This window comes from Aphis gossypii, chromosome 1, assembly GCF_020184175.1.
Source record: "Aphis gossypii isolate Hap1 chromosome 1, ASM2018417v2, whole genome shotgun sequence".
NCBI lineage: Eukaryota > Metazoa > Arthropoda > Insecta > Hemiptera > Aphididae > Aphis > Aphis gossypii.
The window spans coordinates 42,700,487-42,724,973 of NC_065530.1; the positions used below are offsets into that span (position 1 = coordinate 42,700,487).

At 24.9% G+C, this 24,487-nt stretch overlaps 1 protein-coding gene across 2 annotated transcripts in view; it reads right to left on the reverse strand.

The window, feature by feature from the left end:
• Positions 1 to 16,990: 16,990 nt before the first annotated feature.
• The window catches only part of LOC114124245 (calcium release-activated calcium channel protein 1-like), a 54,365-nt gene continuing 46,868 nt past the window's right edge, over positions 16,991 to 24,487 (reverse strand). For both annotated transcript variants that reach the window (XM_027987434.2, XM_027987433.2), the window contains exons 4-6: positions 23,806 to 23,951; positions 22,359 to 22,499; positions 16,991 to 19,217 (exon numbers count right to left, since the gene is read on the reverse strand). In XM_027987434.2, the coding sequence (XP_027843235.2) occupies positions 18,729 to 19,217; positions 22,359 to 22,499; positions 23,806 to 23,951 (776 nt within the window). In that variant the 3' untranslated portion in view covers positions 16,991 to 18,728. The remainder of the gene's footprint in view (positions 19,218 to 22,358; positions 22,500 to 23,805; positions 23,952 to 24,487) is intronic.

A 24,487-nucleotide genomic window follows, 5' to 3' on the forward strand; every position in this document is an offset into this window, starting at 1 on the left:
CATTATAATATTATTTATTTTCAAAATTAAAATACGAATGGTAACATAAATTTTGTATTAGATAAAATCCAATACTTTAATCACTGCCTAAAAATATATATAATGTATCAGGTAAACAATTATTTAAACGAAATATAGTGAGGTGTAACCTAAATATTTCAACTATTTGAATTTTTGAACTCAAAAGTTTACAATTAAATGTAATAATTATACCATATCACTTTATATTAATTGTATTGCACTAATTTTATTATGTAATATACTAATACGATACATATAAAGATCATATTTGTTAGTCAATGCACAAAGAAATAGGTATATAGTATTTTATGTATTAATAAAACCATATACCTACTCTGTATCAACAGTTTACAATTTTTTAAAGGTGTTAAATTTTTTATTTAATCGTGACAGTATTCATGTACATACACTATGCATGAAAACTTAAAAACAGTGTGTTTACAAATCATCATGGCCATAGTCAACTGATTTAAATTTATAATATTATCAATCAACAATATTATCACAGAAAAAATTTTGGGGCTTTAAATATTAGGCCGAATTCACACTCACTTATGACTACGGCATTGCGTATATTATGTATGTAATACTACGGATTGCAATTAATGACTGTCAGAAAAATTGGAGAAAATTGTTATTCCTATTTAAATAATTTTTAGTTGAGAAAGGGAAAATAATATAATATATAGGTATTTACGCGTATTTGAGGTATTTCATTTCAAACGAAATGCTCATTAAAACTATTAACATAACATGCGCAGTACAACCTATACACAGTTGGAGATTCCGTCTTGTTCTATTAAATTTGATCACGAATGATCCGGACTTTAATAAAATATCATAACAGTTAATTGTTGACTACTATTTTTTATCTCTCGGAGAACAATATAATATATATTTTACTTTGTGTGACGTCGCGCGTGTCGGTGATGAATATGATAATGGGTCGCTGAACTGCAAGCGACCGATATGGCTGGTGCGCATGTCTCCTGACCAAGTTATTTCCTGCAGCAGGGATGCGAGTTTGAGACTGCATAATATTATATATATTCAATCCAATAAAAGCCACCATAGCTTTACAATAGGCTTTTTATTGTATATTTTAATACGAGACGTACAGACAGTGGTGTGCATTGCACCCAATGTTGAGGATTACAAAATGTAAAATATTTTACGATAATTTCTTTATCGATCGTAAAGCTCGGAAATGTGATACAATTATGTTTCCCGAGAGTTGTTCTTGTAACAGTTGAAAATTACACCTAAAACATACATGATTATATTTTTTTTATTTAAGAGCGTTTGAAGTTAATATTTTTAATAGTACCTAATATAATAATTATTTTTCATAGAGATTTCACAACTTTTTTACCTTTTATTATTTACTTTGCACAATACAATTTTCAATATATTTAGTCTGTACTTATATCCATTAACCGGTACATCGATATTGATATATAAGTGACTTAACAACACAATACACTACATAAGAATTATAATAAATACATTAGAATATGATCTAAAAAGTAATAATAAATAAATAAATATATATAAATATACATTTTTAAAAATACATTATAAACATTTTCGTTAAAAAAATTATGATATAAATTATGAAATATGACAAACCAATAGAAATAAATATACAAATAATAAACAAAAAAAGTTTAATATGATATTGATCTCTATTTTTAAAAATATTGTTAGATACCTTTTAAAAATTTAAGTTTTTTAAATACTAAATCTCTTATCTTAGCCTGATTTATAATTGAATTATTCCTGTAAATCAGAAAAAACTCTCTTTTGGTACAGATGAACATTTATTTGTAATATATTTAATAAATAACTGCCGAATTTTAGGTTTCATTTCTAAATAAAAATTTTTTTATTCTTATCATATAAATACTTGATGAATTCTTTAAACGGGTTTCAGATAATAGGTCTAATCATATTTTCAATGTATTAAACGTTAGCAAAAGAATGCTATAAACATAATTATTTTCAGCTTGAAGACACTATAGATAGTCAAAAGAAGCAGTTAATAGATTTCATATCATAACTATAGCTCATTTTTATTTTGTAACCGGGCCAAAATTCAAACGTAAGAACTAATTATTAGTTATTATTTATTTTAAGTATTTTCAAAATACAAAATACTTAGAAAAATGTATTTAAAGTAAAAATACAATTACGATTTTTTTACATCAAAAAATACAAAATGTATTTTAAATATATTTAATTTCAATACAGCTTATCCTTAGTGGCGGACTTACCTATATGATATAATAATATTATAATAATTAAATGGATGTCGATACGTCGTACACGCGTGTGTTATCTGTATAATATACTATAATCTATAGTATTATCTTGTCTTACTCATAGCATAATTTAAGTTGAGAATAATCCATTTTACTTGGTTATTTTTAACAATAGAGAGAATTGACTAATTATAAAATTTAAAATATATATTATCCAAGGCTCTATGTAGGTTTTTAATGATAATTGCATTTTGAAGAAAGTTATGAATAATTAATAGTTGACAAAAAATTGATAATTTTAAAATGCTCATTAAAATATTAAAAGGAAGTATTCAGCAGTCAATATAAATACAAGTCTCTTAATAACCTCATTTATTCGACGGTTTTGTCAAAAATTAGTTAGTCTGACCTACCGTATTATAGTAACAGAAAAACTAATATCAAATATATAATATTATAATTTATAGATTATTCTTAAAAATTAAGGCTTATAAACCGTTATTCATTTGAATGGTATTATATGTATATTTAGTATAATATAATAAGTTATCATTGAGTTTAAATGAAAATTATTTATTACAATTTTCAGTGATCTATACTTAATGATATTAATGAGTTTCAAGATTATTTAAAATTAATTATTTTGCCCAATACAACACTGTAAAAGACGTCATTAGAAACTTTTTTCTCAAAAACTCAAAAAATTTCTTATTGTAAGTCTCATTTTCTCGGTCTTTGTTGATTATAGAATGATGATCTAAAAATATTTAAGATCTTTTACACGAACTTTTTAAATTTGAATAGGCATACTAAAATGTACTAATAGGTACAGTGAATTTGTATGGGAGTGGTGGTATTCTCTTTGTGGGTTATTCTACCAATATTGAACGTTTCATCCATTTTTATCTTCGCACTTCACTGCACCCGTCTGCATATAACAGAGATAATCAATTTAATATTTTTGGAGTGTCACTTTAAAATTTAGAATTCAGAAAATTTTTGGAGGCCATTATAATATAATGATTATTTTCATCTAAAAAAATTTAGACAAAAAATAAAAAAAATTAATATATTAATTAAAATATTGCATTTAATTCGCCATAGGCAAAATAATTAAAAAATCCCTCTAGTTTGTATACATATATATACTTATATTTACACTCTATTTAAAACGTGAATAGCTACTTAACACTTAACAAAAAATTAGTGATGTTCGGATCTTAAATTATTTACACAAATTATATAACACATCTAAAACAGTATAAAATATATTAGCAATCTGCTGATGAAACCAATTAATTGTCTGTAATAATATTTAAATAATATTAAATAGAAAAAAAAATTATTGATGAGAACAATAATTGAATTGAATAAATACTTACAACTAGTAACTATATAGTAACTATTACTACGAGTATATTGTATTCATATTTCATCATAACCTTAAATCAACAATTTAACTTATTATCATCCTTCCTACACAAAGTTAAATAGGCACCTCATAAACTACGGTTCAAATTTTAGTTTATTTATATAGACATTTACAAAAAAGTAATTTAATTAACAATTTAAAGGAATAAAGAACAATTCACACTAAAAAAGAATATCTATATTCTATGTATATATATAGATATAGGTTTTCAAATATGGTCATCAATTATTATTCTTAACAATTCCAAAAACCAGAATTTGAATAAATCCATTATTTAAGGAAAACGGTGATGAATAATTTCTTTGGAGAATTACATATTAACTAGTATATAATATAAGCATATCTAGCCATTAAGCAATACAAGACCTTGTAGTGTATGATATTTTACGTAAATTAATAAACTATTATTTTTAAATATTTATTATATACTTTTTTAATGGCAATGATGACGTCACAATCAATGATATTACCTACCATAATTAATACTGTACAATAATTGATCATTTACATCGAATTCTTTGCATGTACATTATTTTCAAATTATTTTCAAATTACTTTAATATTTTATTAAAGTCAATAATGGGTATATTTTTATTTTGAACATTACGTATACTAAGCAATTTCGCTTTTCTCATCAATTGCATACAATTCTAATTAAAGATTTCAAATGCAAAAGATTAGGTAGGTACATATTACTGCACTCCCACGATGTGTGATGTAATAATTAATAATTATTATGTAAGTAATAAAAATATTGAGATTATATATTTCAAATCTGTAAACAATACATAAGGGAGTTATCAGTAGAGTATAATCACATTTATTTATTATTCAGAATTACGAAGTACGTTTATTGTTATAAGCGTATACCATCGTATAGGTAGCCAAGTCATTTTATATAGGTACTTATATCCATATTTTAGTCCTGGAAATATAGATTAAAAAAACCATTATTCCGTATTTTAACGACGACACGACTCACTTATTAATATAAAAGATAAAGTTAGATATGTACCCGATTGAAAGTATTATAGTAATAATAATTATTATATTTATCTAAAACCAATGTGCTTGTATATAGATTTTCTAAACACACTAAACACTTAACTTGCAATGAAATATAGAAACAAAATAAAGTTTTTATATTTCTGACTAATCGATCATGTGGCTGATAAATTATCGATTAATCGAGGTGACTATGTAAAACAATATAGTTTGTACAAGCGTATTGAGTTAAACAAGTTCATTAAAAAAAAATATATACTCGTATATATTATACAAGGTGATCCATATACGCAATGCTTTTATATATAGTCATTATTACAATAATTTTAACTTTTTCAAAAATTATTTTTTTTTTTTACATAATTTGACGTTATTGCAAAATCAAAATTTTTGATAATGACAGCATATATTTTTTTATTTCATATTCCGAAGTAGAATATTTTGAATTTTTCACTATGACACATAAAAAATCAAATTTCAGACGACTATAGTAGATGTTTATAAAATTTAGATGAGTAATGAGTAATGAGGTGAAAGACCAAAATTTTGCGTTACACCTACCGAGGTCCTATCTGTGCCACTACTCTACTCATATTAACTTTAAATAAATACTTATTTATACTTATAAAGTTATAACTTAAGTTAAACTAGGTACTCATTGAAATTCGATTTTCACGTATCAAAATACTCTGAAAAATATTCTACTTAGGAAATTGAAAATCTATTCGTATGATTCGACAAATTTATTAAAAAACGTTAAAAATTATAACAATGATAAAAAAAAATATTTGCAAAAAAGTTTCTAACTTTTCAAAATAATTAATGTTGACATTGAAACAGATCACCTTGTATATATAAATATTGAAATAATATCAAATATAAATTTCGATATCATAATTTTTTACAATCAGGAAATACGAGGAAATACGATATGTGCATAAATCATTGGAATCGATTTGAGTGAAATATAATAAAGACGAAATAACCTATTAATTGAATTAAAAATAAATATTATACATTATATTATTATTATGTATTTTAGTTATTATTCGATAAATATTTTCACACGGTTTTTTTTAAAGATAAATTGCATTTGACATAAAAACTGTAACGTGATGTAATTATATAAATGCATTAAACAATGAATAAATTGTAGTTAATTTTTTTTATAATCTTTTTAATTAACTGTGTATACAACTTTATACATTTATTACATTATACCTATTTAAAAATGAAAGCAATATAACATGATTTTTGTATCAAAGTAGTCGAATGATAAATATGACGATAATGCTATTTTAAACTTTTAAGTAAGTATAATAATAAATTATAATGATAATTTTATTTATTTTTTTTTTTTTGAAGTAATAATATTATATCTATATATACGTTTGTACAACGGTAGTACCTACTAAATACTATTATATACATATCGCCATATTGCAGAAATATGTATTTTTTATAAGATGTTGACATGCAGTATATTGTAATATAAAAATATAACAGTACAATTACCAAAGTGTGTCCAGCTATATTATATGTTTAATAATTAGACGACAATCAAATAAAACATTTTTTACTATCCATATACGAGTAGGTACATATAGGGTATATAGACTATACAGTGATTCATACGGTATGTTTATCCCCATTTTCTCATTGTATGCATTCCTTTAAATTATATTATTTATGAAATTTTTAAGTTTACTTTTTCTGTAAAACTTGTATTTCCAAGTATTTACATTTTTTATTACATTTAAGGAGTATTCAGTGGTAGTATTAATTTTTTTTCGATTAAAACAATACTTTTTTATTGCAACTTGTGCACGCGTTGTTATGTAAGACATGAAGTGAAACTGAAACTTGTAGTTTATAAGTTATTTAACTTTGTACATTAAAGATACAGATATTAGGTATAGTCTATGATAAAAAGTTCAGAACTTAGAAAATATATGAGAACCACGATGATTTGAATTAGTGATTAATTATAAATAATCTGTTCTATCATTTAAAATTTTATAAATCGTAAATCTGTGTACTTAATCTATTTAATGTAGGTAAACGGGTAAAACCATTAGTAATAGGAGGAAGGATATTATTATTCTTATTGCATAATGATCAATAACTCAAAAACTTGTTCTTCGTATTTAGTTTTAGATGCATCTACGTTTACAAACAAAAAAAAAAACCAATCTGCTTAACAATTCGCATGAAAAAAAGTGTGGCACTATGTGTAGTGAAACTCCTCTAATAGACACATCTATAAAAAGTACATTATTTTTGGGAACAAACTATAAACTTTCAAAGACCTAAACCATCTGAATAGAAAACACAATTTCAATGACTTAGAGTGTAGTGTAATCAGAACTTTCATTATATTTAAAATAATATGTAGATATAATGTATATCTTTATATCCTATTATTTAAATTTACAAATTCAAAATTCGAATAAAGGAATTGTTAAAGGATAAAATTGGGATGAGTTTATACGGAGAAACACCCTGTAATATGTAAATAGAATATATTATTGTACGGTAGATATCATAAAAAAATATATTAATGCACATAATTTAACACTTTAACGAAAAACACGCTATACCTACCTACATAACGAATATAAAACACATTTTTTTAAACTTCGAAATTATTTATTAATTTATAACAAAACTTTAATGTGCAATTTTTATTTTATATTATGTTATACATACACACCAAACCGACTAAACCGAAAGCATAAAAATAATTGCGAGTCTGTTATATAAAAAAGTAAGTAGGTACTTATCTAAAACACATTCGTATTTCGTATATTATAATACCTACCAATGAATCTGTATAAGTGTTTCGTGTTGGTTTATATACACTTAAAAACGTTTGGTATTATTACTATTATTATTATAAGCTCAGTAAAAGGATAATGTCCTGCATTTAAGTTAACACTGCAAAGGCCATAAACGCAAAGCGGATTTTAAAGCCGTTTCGTATACACATATAATACTATATAGCATCAGGTGGTCAATTACCCCCCGAGTTATAACAATTACATTATTATATTTACGCATTTACGCAACACTGCAACAGGCTGCCTTCAAGAAACGAGCAGATTGATCGATTTCATCCCAAGACAGTTATCTGCATAATATTATTTAACATTGGTGTGTATACCAATGTTATGATTTCTTAAAATTAAATAATAGTTATTGCTATACTTGTGTTGAAACAAACATTTGAAACATATCAGAAGACGTAGAAGGAGAACCCACATCTATAACTATTTAATAACTTATTATTAAAATATAATCTAATTCCAATAAGAACAACTATTTAGGTAAATAGTTAAAAGATTAAATTGTAAATTCATATAATCGTTGCAGTTTTATCAAAAATAATGAAAATACTGAAAATCTTCGATTGAATAATGATTTTTAAATATATAAAATTAATTTATAATTTTACATAATACCTATTGAGTTGTTATAGTATCCGAAAATGTTCATGTTCTATTTTATGAATATCAACAATTATTATTAAATTAAATACTAAAAAAAAAAAACCAGACGGGAATATTGTTGAACCAACTTTACATTTAATTTATACAAAATGCTCACTAGAATCGATAAAGAGAAGAGTAAGTTAAAAAAATTCTAAAAGGTGCATTTACGATTGCGTGTGATGAGATTATTTAAGTACGTTGCATATTTGCCCCAATTAGTGCAATGTTGTCATTTTTATAATTATGAAAATATTTTTGATATAAGCTCTTAATTTAAAATGAACAAGTTTGATAACCGTTATTGTGACTATTGTTTCAAGTTCAATATTTTTCAATATGAGTAAATATAGATTATTTTATCAGATTTTCTGGCGTGGCGTACTTTAGAATGGTTGCATTAAATTGTCTGTAAAGAAGTTACCGGTATTAGTGTTGTATTTAATAAATGTTTTATTTAACCATAGAAAATTTATTAAAAATTATAATATCAGAAGGTGGAAACTTTACGTACTATAACCGGCTACAACGCGTTCTGGCACTATTTTTTTATTTTATTTTATTTTATTTTTTTTGATGTAACACGTTTGGGCACTTTATTATAATAACTACATAATAATACACAAAAAACTAAAATGTAGACTTTTTTTTTATAATTTCAGAACTTAGAAATCATATTATGTAGTTATGAACATAAATTAAAACTAAAAACCTGTAATAATGTAGCCATAAGTGCGTCATGTCGACGGCGAGACTCGTACGAACTTTAACATTGTAAATCAAAAAAACACTGCATGTGGCTGGATACGGAACTCAATACGATTGTTAAAGTGAACTGCTATATAGACAATATCGAAAATCCATCTGCAATCTTCAAACAATAAATTTATTTTAATTTTAACTTTTTCGTTTATCTTAAACCTTAATCAGACCCTTGCCGAGTATGATATAATATAGTGTATACAATACTTTAAATAATTAATTATAATTTGACGTAATACATTTTTCACATATTCCAATAATTTTAATATTTAATATTACCTATTGTTTTATTTATTATTTTATGCATTTGACTAATACTCAAGCATTTGAATAAAATTATCATTAATATAATTAGTACCTATATATGTATATAGTACCTACTTATTTTAGTATAATATATTATTATATTAAATGTTATTTATGGCATATGAGTAATTGTAAATTTCACCAGTTATTAGGTAGTAGATCTTAGGATTGGATTTATAACATGTAACTTCAATTGATTATTTTTCTTTATCAAAATTTATTAAGTATAGCTCTTCAAAAATATTAATTGGTGATCCCTGACTTATATACTGCATTTCTGCTTAAAAATGTGTATAAACTTTTTTAATTTTAATGTCCAAATTTAATATCTTTTTAAGGATAAAAAAATATGCTTTGTCGATGTATTCAAAGTGGTTTTCATGGTGTTGTAACGAAGGATATATTATAATTGATTCACAAATTATTATTTTTTAATATAAATATATATATATATATATATATTCATTAATTTTATATTTTTTTTCAGTGTTTTATTTTATTGAAGTAAAAATGTATAGCTTGTATTAGTTATAAATTGTAATCTATATATTTCATTTTTATTTTAAATTTGTTCATTTCTCTTTTTTAATATATTTCTTTGATTTTTAACTTCTGGTTTTGTTGTTTTTCGGTTTTTCTTTTCTTTGAAGTTTCACATATATTTCAATTTGAACATATTTTAAATTATGAGAAATATGTTATATTAAAATCTGATGAATAAATAAATTATTAGATTGCATTTTGCCTTTTTCGAAAATCTTTATTAGCAACTAATTTGGACGCATGTGTCTAGAATGTTGAGAATCAATTCGAATGTTGATTTTTAGATAGAGAACCAATTTAAATGTCACTAGATTTTGAATACCGAACAGGTAAAAATGCCCATTTGTGCTGTTATGATTACTATTAAATTATTTATAGTATTTGTTGAATTTAAAGTGTTTCGAATTGTAGAAATAATTAAATTTAAGTTAGTTAACGTAACTTGTGTTAGTTTTTGTTTTGCCTAAAAGCATTACGAATTGTGCGATTATGTGTATACTAGTGACGGCTATAGTAGCTACCAAGGGCACATTGCCAAAAAAAAAAAAAAAATGAATAAATTAAAATAATAATTATTCATGAAGAACTCGAATCAGATTAAAATATAATATAACATCAGTTATATAGTTATATTATAGGTTAGTATTACTGATAATTAATTAAAACAAAAATGTTATTGAAGAACTTTCATCAAAGTTATACAACGCCTAGTCTCTAAATAGTACATGCCCAAAATATTCATTTCAAAAATATGAATATTAGTTATAAAACAATAAGTTTAATAAGAGACTTGTACCAAAATATTTTCACAATTTATAAAGATACCTTATACGGCTTATCACTCCAGCAGATGGATAACATTTAGATCAAACTATTTTTTTTTTTTATCAAAGTATGATAAAAATATTTGCAGAGTATTTATAATAGTCTAAATTTTAAAGAGCTATAGCTTTCAAATTGTAACTATCAAGGCATCGATTTATAATTTATTTATTTATATTTTTGTACAACTGTAATAACACTTATAACAAAAAACAATAATAAATTATTAATGATAATATGTAAACGATATATTTTCATTATAACAATTTTTAATTATAAATAAGAAAATTTCGTCCTATGGTTATACCATAATAATAGGTTTATGATGGTCTATTGTTGTAGTTATGTACTATGCAATCATTTTTTACCGATTTTTTAAATAGGCTTACTTAACCTTTTATCCATATTTACATTATTGTTTATTATATTGGGAAATTAATAAAGACAGTATGTATTCTAAAAAATATTAAAATTCGTGTGTATTATACATTTATACTTTCAATAGCTGCGTAGTCTAACATTTACGAAAAAATACAATTATTATTATCCTATCTCAATATAGAGTACCGGATGATCAATTTAATAAAAGAATACAAGACACTTATTATTTCAAATTGGTAGGTACCCACATACATTTTAATAACTCAAACATTTTACTATTTCATGGTATTTCAATGCCAATACATATTATTTTTTTTCTAAAATCATCTTCTTAAAAAATAATACATGCATACAAAAAACAATACTACATAAAAGGTTTAAAAAATACAAATTTTTTAAAATACAACCCTTACATGTATAAAAAAATTAATTACCTAATAAAAACAGGGGCAAGTGTGCTTAGACGAATCGTCCTGCACAGTTTGTTGGCAGACAAATTATTATAATTATTTTTAAGACTTGGGTATAAACGACGTCATTTCCTTCGGTAATCTAAAAACTTTTACAATTATTATTGTCTCGTGTAATTAGGGTGTAAATAATATGATACTCTTAAGTCGACAGTATTTCTTAGTACGCAATACATGCATTATTGTTCTATATGTATATATGTACAGAGTATTATACAGTGTTTTCCACTAAATTTTATTACGCATGAAATTGAACGGGAAAAGTGAAAAACTGTAATACTGTACACGATAGGTAACTCTGTTCTTATATCATATATTTAGTGGTATAGCGTGCAACTTGGTGGTTCTATAGGAGGTGGTAGTTTCCAAAAAAGTGAGTACCCTGCAGTATACCAATGTCGTACTTATAAATATTATGTTTTGTCAGTCAACTAAATATATAGTAAAATTCTTCCAAACACGTTCACCCTCATTTTTAATTTAATAATTAATTAATTTAAATTCTTCATTGTAGTAATTTTTATGTATTATATTATAAGGGCTAATTTTTAAATACTATTAAAATATTTTTACACCTTTACTTTATTTTTTAATACCTATTAGTTATTACTGTGTATTGTAATGATAAACATGTTTCATGTTTTGCAGAGGAGAATTGATCTTTTTTTACTGTATATTATTATTTAGTTGAACTTTATGATCAAGTGAACTATAACTTGTTCAAAATTCGAAGTGGTGTTTCTCAGTTATTAAAACGTTTTACCAAAACTAATAGTCTTTATAAGTTGTTTTACAAATAATGATATTTTTATCCTTGGTTAGGTTATCCTTGATTATTCTAACAAAATTTTCAAATTTTCATAGTTCCCGTGTATTTCTAACGCATCATCAAGGATTAATATTCGGTACATTATGCTACTACTCACTAATCCAATTATTTAAATCTAAAAAACTATCAAGAAGAACGAAAATAAGACTTTATAAGACCCTCGTTAGACCAATTGTACTATACGCCTGTGGAGCATGGGAATCTACCAAACAACTTTATTATATAATGAATGTAAAATCTTAAATATTAAGTCTTTTCATATAATGCATGTTTTTGCGGTTGTTTTTAAATAGGTACATTACCACAATTAATACTCCTACACATAATTATAACACACGTTTTGTAAAAGATATTAATATAACTTTGCCTAAATTAAGAACTGGTTTTTGTCAATCGGGACCATATTTTGTACTAAACATAAAATTTGTATTTATGACTTTGATAATTTTATACAATTAAAAAGAAAACTTATGTCTTTAGATTTAAATACTTAATAGTAACTTGAATTGTTCATAGCTTATAATTTATTTTGAATAATTGTAAAGTAATCTCACTATGACTTTCTTAATAATTTTTTGTTATTATTTTTTTTCTCTTTTCTCTTATGTTATCTTCTTTTTATATTTAATTAATATTGTAATTGCATAAACTCTCACCTCCAGCATAGCTTTTGGCTTTGGAGGTGATCCATAAAAAAATTGTATTTAGAAATTCAACTTGTATATATTGTTTGTTGGAGAATTAATAAATATTATTTATATTATAATGAAATCACAAATTTCTGAGATTGTATCATAATATCATGGAATATATAGAATAATTTTAACTCACAAATACGATCATAAAAATATTGTAATGAATTCGATCTTTAATATCTCAAAATATTCAGTTATTAATAACCTGTTGAATCATTATCAGTAAAGATCAGATTTTTAATAACTCTATTGTTGAAAAAAAAGGGATATGCATGATTATCCACTGTACTTGTATAGAATGACACAAAGTTCCTATAATGTATGTCGCGTCCATCGATTTCATTTTCTATTGTGAAAATACGTGTTGTCGAAGATGATTGCTGCTATTCATCTTCATATTCCGTAGATTATAAATAACTACCTATTTTGTTATTAAATAACTTTACTCTGTACCAATCGGACCACATTATAAGTATATCACCATTGACGTGGATGTATATGATTTAGTAATTTGTACCTATATAATATAAACATTAAATACATATATAAATAGTATCTCTAATTGAAAAGCCTGTCTATAACAACGGGATAGTTCCATTTTTGTATATTTTATAGAAAAATTAAAAGTTGTTCACATTTTACTTACAAAGTTTGTTAATATAGAATATTAAATTTATATGCATGATAAAAAAATGCTAATAAAGTAATAAATAAAGATAAGACCTTATATTGTGTTTCCAACTACTGAAATTATTAAATTTTCCTTAAGTGAATAACTTCTTGAACATTTTGGTTGTTACATCATTTTCAATATAATATACTTAAGATTCTGAGTAGAGCAATGAATGTATTGATTATACAATTGTGTATTATTATTTTTTTTTTATGTACCTATAAGTAGACGATATTTTGTCAATAAAATTCTTCGATTTTCAAAAACGGCAATGATTTTAAATATCAAATTGGATCTAGTTTTTCTTTAACAGGTCAAATTTAAAAATGTCTAGCACTTATTTTTATAATCAGGAAAACAAAACAAAAATTAAGGACAGTTGGGAATTTCCACTGAAGCAAATCCAATTTCAACAAAATCAATTTATTTATTTTTTATTTAATTTTATAACGAATAACTGTAAAAACTTTAAATTTTCTCCGAATTTTTATATTATAGTTTTAAATTTACGAAAATTTGAAATTTCTATGTTTGACCTATTATAATCAAAATACAATTTTCTTTTAGAAATATTGTTTGAAAATTGTTTTTCTGAGTTGAGATGCTTGAAAATTGAATGGAAGATCCAATAAAAATTATTTTTATAGTTGTACAAAAATATTAAAAATACACGGGGACAATTTTTTTTTTATATGTATTTGTATTAGTTAAAAAAATTTTGGCCCAGTGAAAATACTAGAAAATTGAATACAAACTTCCTCATAAGTTAGTCTTAGAGTGATTTAAAAATTATAAGATTACATAGGCACATTTTTTTTTATTAATATTTGAAGTTCAATTATTGACAAAAATTCGTCAAAATCATGAACATTTGCAAATTATTTTGTGGGTATAATTCATAAAAATGTTTGTATAAGTAGCTAAGAGTTGAAAATTTAATACAAGATTTTCCATAAGTTAAGCTTACAATAATTATAAAAGAACTTAAATTTTAGTGTATTCAGGTCATTAAAACATAAACCACCTTTTTCACCAACCAGTGGAAATTATATTCTAGGCTGATATAATATATAATAGTGATCTACGCGGCACCTAATATACAGCAGAGCGGTATCTATTACATACCCGCTTTTTTATATCTTCTATTTTTTTATTAGGTACCTATAAACATTTTAAGTGATTTTCCTATTCATCTTAGATATCATATTTGATTGATATTACTTATTTAAATAATAAATCATGATATGGTAACAGTATTTTGTTATAGTTAAAAAATATTATTCGTTGAAACTTTTTAATTTTAACTTTTATGTGTCGTAGGCCATATGGAAAATAAGTTTTTTTGCGAAAAGACTACGCTCATTGCAACGGCGTAGCTCGTTGGTGAACTACTTATTATTTTTCCAAACAGCCTGCTGCTGTTTTTCTGACTCATTGCATACTGATACATACAGACTAACAACAGTTAGGAATTTTAAGAACTTCAATCATTTTATGGTAATAATCATCTTAATTATTTTGTTTTAAGCGTTATTTATAACAACACAGTTCATTATATTATGTAACATGTAAACCGAATAATTTATTATATTACGGTAATATTTATTACTTATTACTTATTGATTTATTACTAATACAGTTGTTTACTACTGTATTATAAGTTTTATTTTATATTATAAACAAAAAAATATATATATATGTAAAACATTTAATTAAAATATTACATTACAAAATTAAATGTGTAAAATATTTACTTATTGTCTTATTGTTACATGTGGTTATTACCATAAAATGATTGTAGTTCTTAAAAACCAAAAGGCCTAACTGCTATTGTCTGTATGCAATGAGCTTGAAAAACAACAGGCTGTTTGAAAAAATAATAAGTAGTTCGCAAGCGGGCTACGCCATTGCAAAGACTAAAGAGCTTATAGTCTTTTCGCAAAAAAACTAATTTTCCATATGGCCTACGACATATACAGGGTGTCCCGTGAGGATTTACCCATTGCGATATCTCGTTATCTGTATTTGTTACCACTATGGTATTAAATAATTCACTGTTTTTCTAGAAACTAGAAAAAATATTAAAAATCAGGAAATTAATGAAATCAAAATGTTGAAACGTCAATATTTTCAGAAAAATTAACTCTACAAAATGGCTATCTTCGATTTTTTTGAAAATAATTAAATAAAAAAATATATTTTTTAACTTTTTTACCAAAACATTAAAATAAATTAAAACATAAAATATTTGTAGTTCTTATTCCTGTGAGTCTTATTAAAAAATCAGAATTATGATATGTCCATTATTTCAGGAGATATCGCAATGGGTAAATCCTCACGGGACACCCTGTATATTTTATATAACTATATAAATTTATTATAATATAGTAAAATTGTATATTATGCGATAACATTTTTTGATTTATTTTAAAATATTATCAGTTTATAAGTTCTATGAATCTATAATTTGATTGTTTTATAGAATTTACAGAAGTATGTTATTATACATTTTAAATTATATAAATTGATATAATATGATATTAATATATATTTTTACGAGTATAATAATTAAAACTAGAAATACAATAAATGCAATATTTTCAGAAAAAAATTATGCCAATCTACTATTATAGTACAAAAGTAAAATAAATGACCTTAATAGATATAACAAAAATAAATATTACTTGGTGATATAGGTTGATAAACCATTTCATTTTAAAACCATTTTTCATATACAATTATAAGTCATTGGATACAAATTCAATAAACTTATAATGTACAGCGAAGAGGCGTTCACTTACCCATATTTTTTTGGTTTAATTCGAACTATAAAAATTAAATTAAATTATATTTACGTTTTATTGTATTTAAAAATTGAAATATTATAAGGAGCTATTTATTTGTTACCCTCAATTCAGTATCAGATAACTCTGATGTTTCTAAATAATTTAATGAAAAATAATCCATTTATAGCATTCAATCATAGACATTTATTTTGTATATTTGGAATTGTTATATAAAAAAGTGAGGTTGTTCGAATGTTACGGTAAGCACTTGAATTTGACTCATTTTATTTATATATTTAGATAAAACAATAACATTATTATCTATTAACTTATATTAAAATAGATTAAATTCCCCGAAAATTGTTTAACTATAATTGTTGATAAAAATTACTCTGAATTTTTCTAATATTCCGTCTGCATTTTGTGATGCAGTATGGATATATAAATATTTGCTATGGAAGGAGAACCGTGGCACAAGAAGGATTTTGAAATTTAACTGTTACCTGAATGAAAATATTGTATTTTGTATAAAGTTTATATTTGAAACAAAAATCGAAATAGTGATGAAAAAATATTTGAGTACATTTTCTGAAAAAAATACAAAAAAAAAATATATATATATTCTTACAGTTAGAGCATAATATTATTAATAATATTTAATTATTTAATCATATAATACTGTTTTTTTTTTATCAAACTACTTCAATAAACATTTGTTGTACAACATTTCGTTAACCATTAAGGTACTACGTTTTATGGGTCCGCAATATGCACAGTGGCGGCTATAAAGCGATCAAGTCAATAAGTTAGGACCGTTAGGTTATTAATAATATATAATGCGAAACTTCCCCTAACAGATACTTCTAAATAGTGGACCCAATTTCAGAAACCAAGAGTACTCGGTACTTTGAAGTTTCATTGTACTTATTATGTTTTATGTAAATAGTATAACGATAGTAAACGCAATAAATTAGATAGTTTGTTTCTCTTATCGACTTGTGGCAATGAGTATATTATTCTGTCTATATGTCTAAAATCTAAATACAATCATATTGGTTGACATAACATAGCTACGGGGATAATATTGTTTGATTATTTTTCAATTTTGACACGTAGCCGCCACTATTTGCGTATTGTATATTAAGTAAAAATATATAACCGACGCTTTATACAGCGGACTTGCTTCCATGGTCAGCAACATAATATAACATAATATATAGGGGTATAGTGCTGGCCTAAAATAAATTGGTCAATAGAGAAGCAATACTTCATAAGTAAAAAAAAGTTAGTTTTTTAGGAGACACATATGTATCATTCATAAGAATGTAAGTAGAGCATACAATAAAAATTTAAAATAGATAGAAGATATAATTCAAGTTAAAATTATCACTAAGTAATAGTAATAGATAATATACGTAACATTTCTATCAAACGTTAACAACTGATTTAAGTGGAATTATACTTTTAAATTTATACCCATTCTCTTTGAAAAATATGATAGCTATGATTTAAACATTTTGATGTTGTTGTATACTTGTACCCGAAATCATATTTCTTGACTTACCAGGTATTGCTTCATTGCCGAATGTTATTATAATATATAACATAAAATGTAAGGTTTTCAACTAGACGTGCGCGTGTATTATAACATATAACAAAAATAGGTACGATATTATTCGTTTATAATATATAAATATATATTATACATTGCGCGGAATGATGTGTATAATAATAACAATAATAATAGTGGTGATAAATAGTAATAATAATAATAATAACGATTATAATATTATGATAATTCGACGATGACAATAAAATAAATTATTATTGGATTATTAATATATTATAATATTATAACCAGGATTTTTAAGTTCGTGCATTTCCATGTTTTTCTTTTTTTGACACATAGGTATAGATAAACATGCTAAGTGAGGTAAAATATCCGTTTCATAACAGCAGTAATACAAATATAAATGTTAATATGTAGTGCATATTTTGGTTGTTTTAGCATATTATATGGAACATTATTTTCATAATAGATTTTTTTACAGGAGTCTTTGCATAAAATTAGGTATTTCATATAATAATTTCATTTCAATAATCGTTTAGATTTATTTTTATTCCTATATGGGTTTTAATAGTTACTAATTACTAACAGTTACTTTTAGAAACGAATGGATATTCCTTGTTATTTCAAAATTCAAAATTCAAAAACGTGTTACGTAAAACTACCGATCGGCCGCCGCCGTGCGGATCAGACGACTTTTGTGGTACCGGCCGCGTCAAGTTTCTTCTTCATGGCCTCCAGTTCCTTGATGTCGGACACGGTGGACTTGCACTTGTACACGACCAGGTTCCGATAGAAATGGAACACGAAGAACACGAATATGACCAGCACTGGTATGACGATTATGGTGGCGGCCATGGCGGCCCGGACCGAGTGGTCCCAGAACTTGACCCAGCACAGTATGGCCACCTCGACCAGGAACAGGAACAGCCCGAGCACGGTGGAGAACGCCCAGGCCAGCTCGACGAATCCGCGCATGCGCTCGTGCGGCGACTCCTGGATCAGCTTGGTGCTCTGCAACTTGCTGATGGCGTCCACGTTGGGCAGCAGGTACGTGCTGATCATCAGCGCGAATATGTGCACGGCCACCAGCACGGTGGTGCACACCGCGAACATGATGAACAGCCATTCGGGCACCATGGTCGGCTCGTTGATCTGTAGCTCCACCATCGCCACCTGCATTGCGCAAAACGGCGGGGTATAGGTAAGGCGTAATTATATCGAAAGACTCGTATTATGACGCATAAGACACTCATTATTAAAAAAAAAACGATTAACGATTAATAAATTCTTAAATTTTTATTATTATTATTATTTTTTTTCAATATTTTTGGGAGAACTTCGAAGTATGAAAATAGAATTTTTGACGAGTAGTTTTTGAGTTATGAGTATCAAAGTTTAGATGAGCGGAGTGGAATGGTACAAGAGTGCTCTAGCATAATGTTTGTCCACCATTTCGCTTATCACTTATTTAGCAAACAATAACTAGGTAATAAAATGTTAAATCTGATTTTTGATTTTTATAGATCGAAGTACTAATGATCAAATAATATTATTCTTTGAAGTACGAAATAAAAAATGTATGTATAATGTAGGTATATACATAACCTAATATGTCTTCTGAAATAATAAATGTCAAATATAGATCAGCTCTATAATTGATACTCAAATAGGGAAAAATTAAATGGGGGATTACATTGATCTAATGATTTAAAATTTGCGATTCAATAACTGAAAAATTATTTGACATAGTTCCGTGGGGTGGAGGAGGCTTATTTGTTGTCATATTATTATTAAAGTCATTAATTTTCGTTTAAACATATCATGGACTATATTATCTTTAACGAGTAATGTTTAATAACTCGGAAATTACTCGTTCATATTTCAAATTAGATAAATCAAAATTTCCAAAAAATATTTTGCTAAATAATGTATAGTAAAAAAGAATGGTTCTCGTTTGAAAAACAAAAGTTTTATTGACATAGGATAGATAGTGGAAGCAGTGAGTAAAAAGTACATTCGGTTGCATCTTGAATTTCGTACTTTTTTAAATATTTAAATACATTTTTTGTTTGGTCTTACGATGATTAACTTAACTGCCAAGAGATAATTTATAACAGTAATATATCATATTATATAGAGAAAATAATAATAATAAGATAATTTTTACATGGTAATGTCCTTACTCCTTATTAATACAAATAATTACTACTTCCTGCGACATGATCTGAAAGTCTTCATTGAATTAATAAAAAAATTTCCAAAATTGATATTTTTTTACCAAAACGTCAAAAATAAAGTCTAAAAATTACATTGTTATAATTTTAAATCATTTAGCGTGTTTAATGCATGTATAATAATAATATACATAATTAATTCTAGTATTGTTGTAATCTATAGGCCTAGAATAATTACATATATTCAATCATCAATTATCTTTTAATCATAGTTTTACGATTAAATTATGTATTTATTTAAATTTTGATACTTGGAATATTTAAATACGTATAACAACATTTATATTAGGTATTTCTATGACTTTATGGACTATATATTATTAGTAAGTACGAGTATACTCATATGTGGAGCAATACAAATTTTTATTTTTCAATGAAAACTTTACTATTTTACTACAAATCGTTGATGGTTTTATAAATTTAAATGTATTGAATAGAAATGTTTACCAGCAGATTCTGAATTTTTTATTTATATTTTAGTAATATAATAAAATAAAGAAGTGATAATGATCAAAACTATTGATCAGACTATACCTTATCCACGATTAGCATAGGTACGTAAAAATCTGTTTTTATAATGTTAGATATTACTATCATATGAATATTAAAGATTAACATTTTATGTTTTTTGTTTCTATTTAAATTATTTTTTAATTTATTCAAATATTCATTAGATCCTATATTATTTATATTACATAAAAATATAAAATTCATAATTTAGAAATTATTTGTTTCAATACACAATCTAAAAAAACATCCACTCAACAGCTCGCTGCAAGTCCTTTATTATAACAGTGACCTAATAATTTAAAATTCATACGAACTAAAACCATTTTAATTTCAAAAATCACAAAACCTATTTTCTCTTTATCAAAGGTTTAACAATATATATATTCAGAAAGCACAAGAGCAGACATGTAAAAATAAACATTAATATTAAAATCGAACTACATTCAAAACGAACCTCGTCTGATGATCAGAGAAAAATGTATTATTATTTCATTTTATTATAAAATAAATATAAATTTCATATTAAATGTGTTGTTTTAAAATTATTATTCAACCTATACAATAAACATTTACTTGACAACACTTTACACACCTACGTATGCACCTAAATGGGTTGTTTTTAAACCGATAATTATTTTTTTTATTCAATTCGTGTTTATATATTACTTCAGTAGGTTGTAGGTAGTAGCAACAGTGTTCAGTGGTTCAAAACATATAATTATATTATGAATTTGTTTGTAGTGAAAAATAAAATGAAATGATACTTTACATTTATGACCAAATGAAAATTTTGTAAAAACAGTGTAATGTAGGAATAAGGGTGTGTTCCACATTTATTCGACTATAATACTCGAGTATCATTAAAAGAGACGCAAATGAACTCGAGCAATGCGTGTTGGTTGGCATACGTATCAGGCGATACGTCTACTTGCAAGAATACATTAGATAGGTCATATATATATACAAACATTAACATGTACGTAATTTTCTAATTTAGAGAGTTCTATTTCAAAATAAAATAAAATGTAATTTAATAGAAAATATAAATGAGTACTTGTTCTTGTTTTAATGTTTGTTATTATTTTTTTTTCAAAGAACTACTATTTAAATTTAATCTCAAAGCGTTATAATATTATATTAATTATATATATATAACAACCATATGGGTTGAACAATTAAATGGAATTGTACATAATTAGATTTTCAACGTCGATTTTTTTATATTAAAATGTATAGAGTTAGAGTCAAAAACATTAACATATTGGAACATTAATATTAATAATATACATATTATTATCTTAATAATATTATCATTTGCACAGAAAAAATTAAATTAGGGCTTACTCGATTTTATGAACGATAAAAACAATTAACCGAGCTTCATTTTATGTACAATACCTTTTATTTGTTTAAATATTTTAGAATTTTCTATAGTGTTTAAAAATATAAAAATGAACTATATAGCTTAATACCTGCGTGTATAAACATTATATTTTATGTTTAAATGTAACAATTGTAAGTGTTTTGTTTAAGACATAAACAAGTTAAAAATGTTATAAACCATTATTACCATCGCAAATCCAGATAATAGTTCTGATGTGGTAGCTGTAGCTTTGAGTTTTGCTCTACTCATGTGTAACCTCCTCCACGTTAGTCCATCACTGTCTTCATATGGTTCCCCATTTGAATTTTTTGGCCCAGAATTATTGCCCTGTGAAAGAGTAAAAATACATAAAGTAAAACGTCACTATATGATTAAATAAGTTGTATGAGTGTGTATTATGAAAATTTAAAACCATATATCAATAAATACAAATGCAGTAGGATACTACAGACACATTATTTGCTAGATTACGTATGAATATGATTAATGAATAACTTTTTAATATTATAATAATAGGTTCACATTTATTAACTTATTGTGTAATTTTTTTCTAATTGGCGTTCTGAATAAATCAATGTTCTTTGATTTGGATAGTAAAAATACTGTCAAAATCCGATCACTTAAAATATAAAGGTTAATTTTAATAGTAAATGTTGAAATTTATTATATTTTGTACTCAATAAAAACTAAAAATCATAATTTTATCCATGATTTTACTAAAAACGTTGCTTGTATCGTATCTTAATATATTATAGTAAAATCTGGTCAATTCACGCCAGAAAACTTTGAGAAATTTATTTCAATATTTTGTGTTAAAAATTAAATTACAACAATAAGCATATACGATATACCTAGATACCTACATCAGACTGTAATGTTCAACTCTCATTTAGGCGGTCAAAGATTTTTAATATAAACTAGATATTGATCTTTTGTATAAACTATAATTTAAATAAATATAAGTAATTTGTTTTAACAACCTATAATCCTATAAACCTATAATCATAATTTTAAAAAAATTGTATTTTAGCAAACACATTTATACAATTCAGTTCAACGTACATGTAACTTAGTTTAATTATTAATGTTTTTTTTTTATAAATTTTATTTAAAATAATAATTATTAAATAAAAAACAACATATTCAAAAAAATAATGTTATTTTTTTTTTGTATAAATCTACATTCTACAGTGTTATTACTAACACAATTAGCATCCTAGGATAATATGTATAACATTTTACAAATAACTATTTTCAACTTTATATTATATAGTAAATTCGAAAATTAACTAGTATATCATAGCTTTACCTATAGTGATCAGACTTTGACAGTATCAAATTATACCTATGCATCGATCTTCTAAATATTTAATATTAAATTGAAAGCCAAATGATTAATGTAATTGATTAATTTATGTTTTACCAATAGCACACCTTCTCATATGTATCAGTATTGGAAACAATATAGAAAAGACAAAATTGCACACACTTGAATTTTACTCCCTGCCCATTAGATTGTTATCCTTTTTTTTCCAAACTTAAGCCAATGTTGAATGACTATTTAAAAACGCGTCTCTATAATATTATGTTTTTGTATCTACGTATGTCAATACCTTATTATATAAATTCTTACCCTATTGTGTTTGAACGAATTTTGTTGCCACATATTGTTGTTGTTGTTTTCTATCATCATTTTGCAATTGTTGATCACATGCTGACAACAGCATGTGTTTTGAGTGGCCAACGAAAATTGCGAACCACCTAATGGGCTGCAAGTGCCTGTTGGTTAAAAAAAATGCAATCAATTGATTTTAAATGAACTAGCGCACTCGATTGTTGAGTTATTATTTCAAATTAATATCATCTTCATCGTGTATTTATTACATGATTTTTTTCTTTTATTCCAAAAATTTTATTTTTTATTTAATTCTAGAAAAGCAATTTATTCTATATAGCTTTTTGTTGAATGTGGTATTGGTGTGAAAGTGAACGAGTTTTTAATTTACACTTAATGGAAACCACACGCGGCAGTCCATATAACAATTGACAATAAAAGTGTTTAGAATAAACGACAATATAATATCCTTTGGTATTTGTTTGGTTTATTTTTAATCTTTAACTAAAATGTCATAGATATATGCATGAAATAAAATATAGTAAAAATACAAATTCATATAATTGTAAAATATAACAATAACATTAAAAACTTAATAATAATTGTTACGGATAGTATTGTTAATATTTGAATTTAGTATGTCATTATATTTATGTGTACAATTAATTTGGATTAATATAGGTACTAGGTATTAATGAAA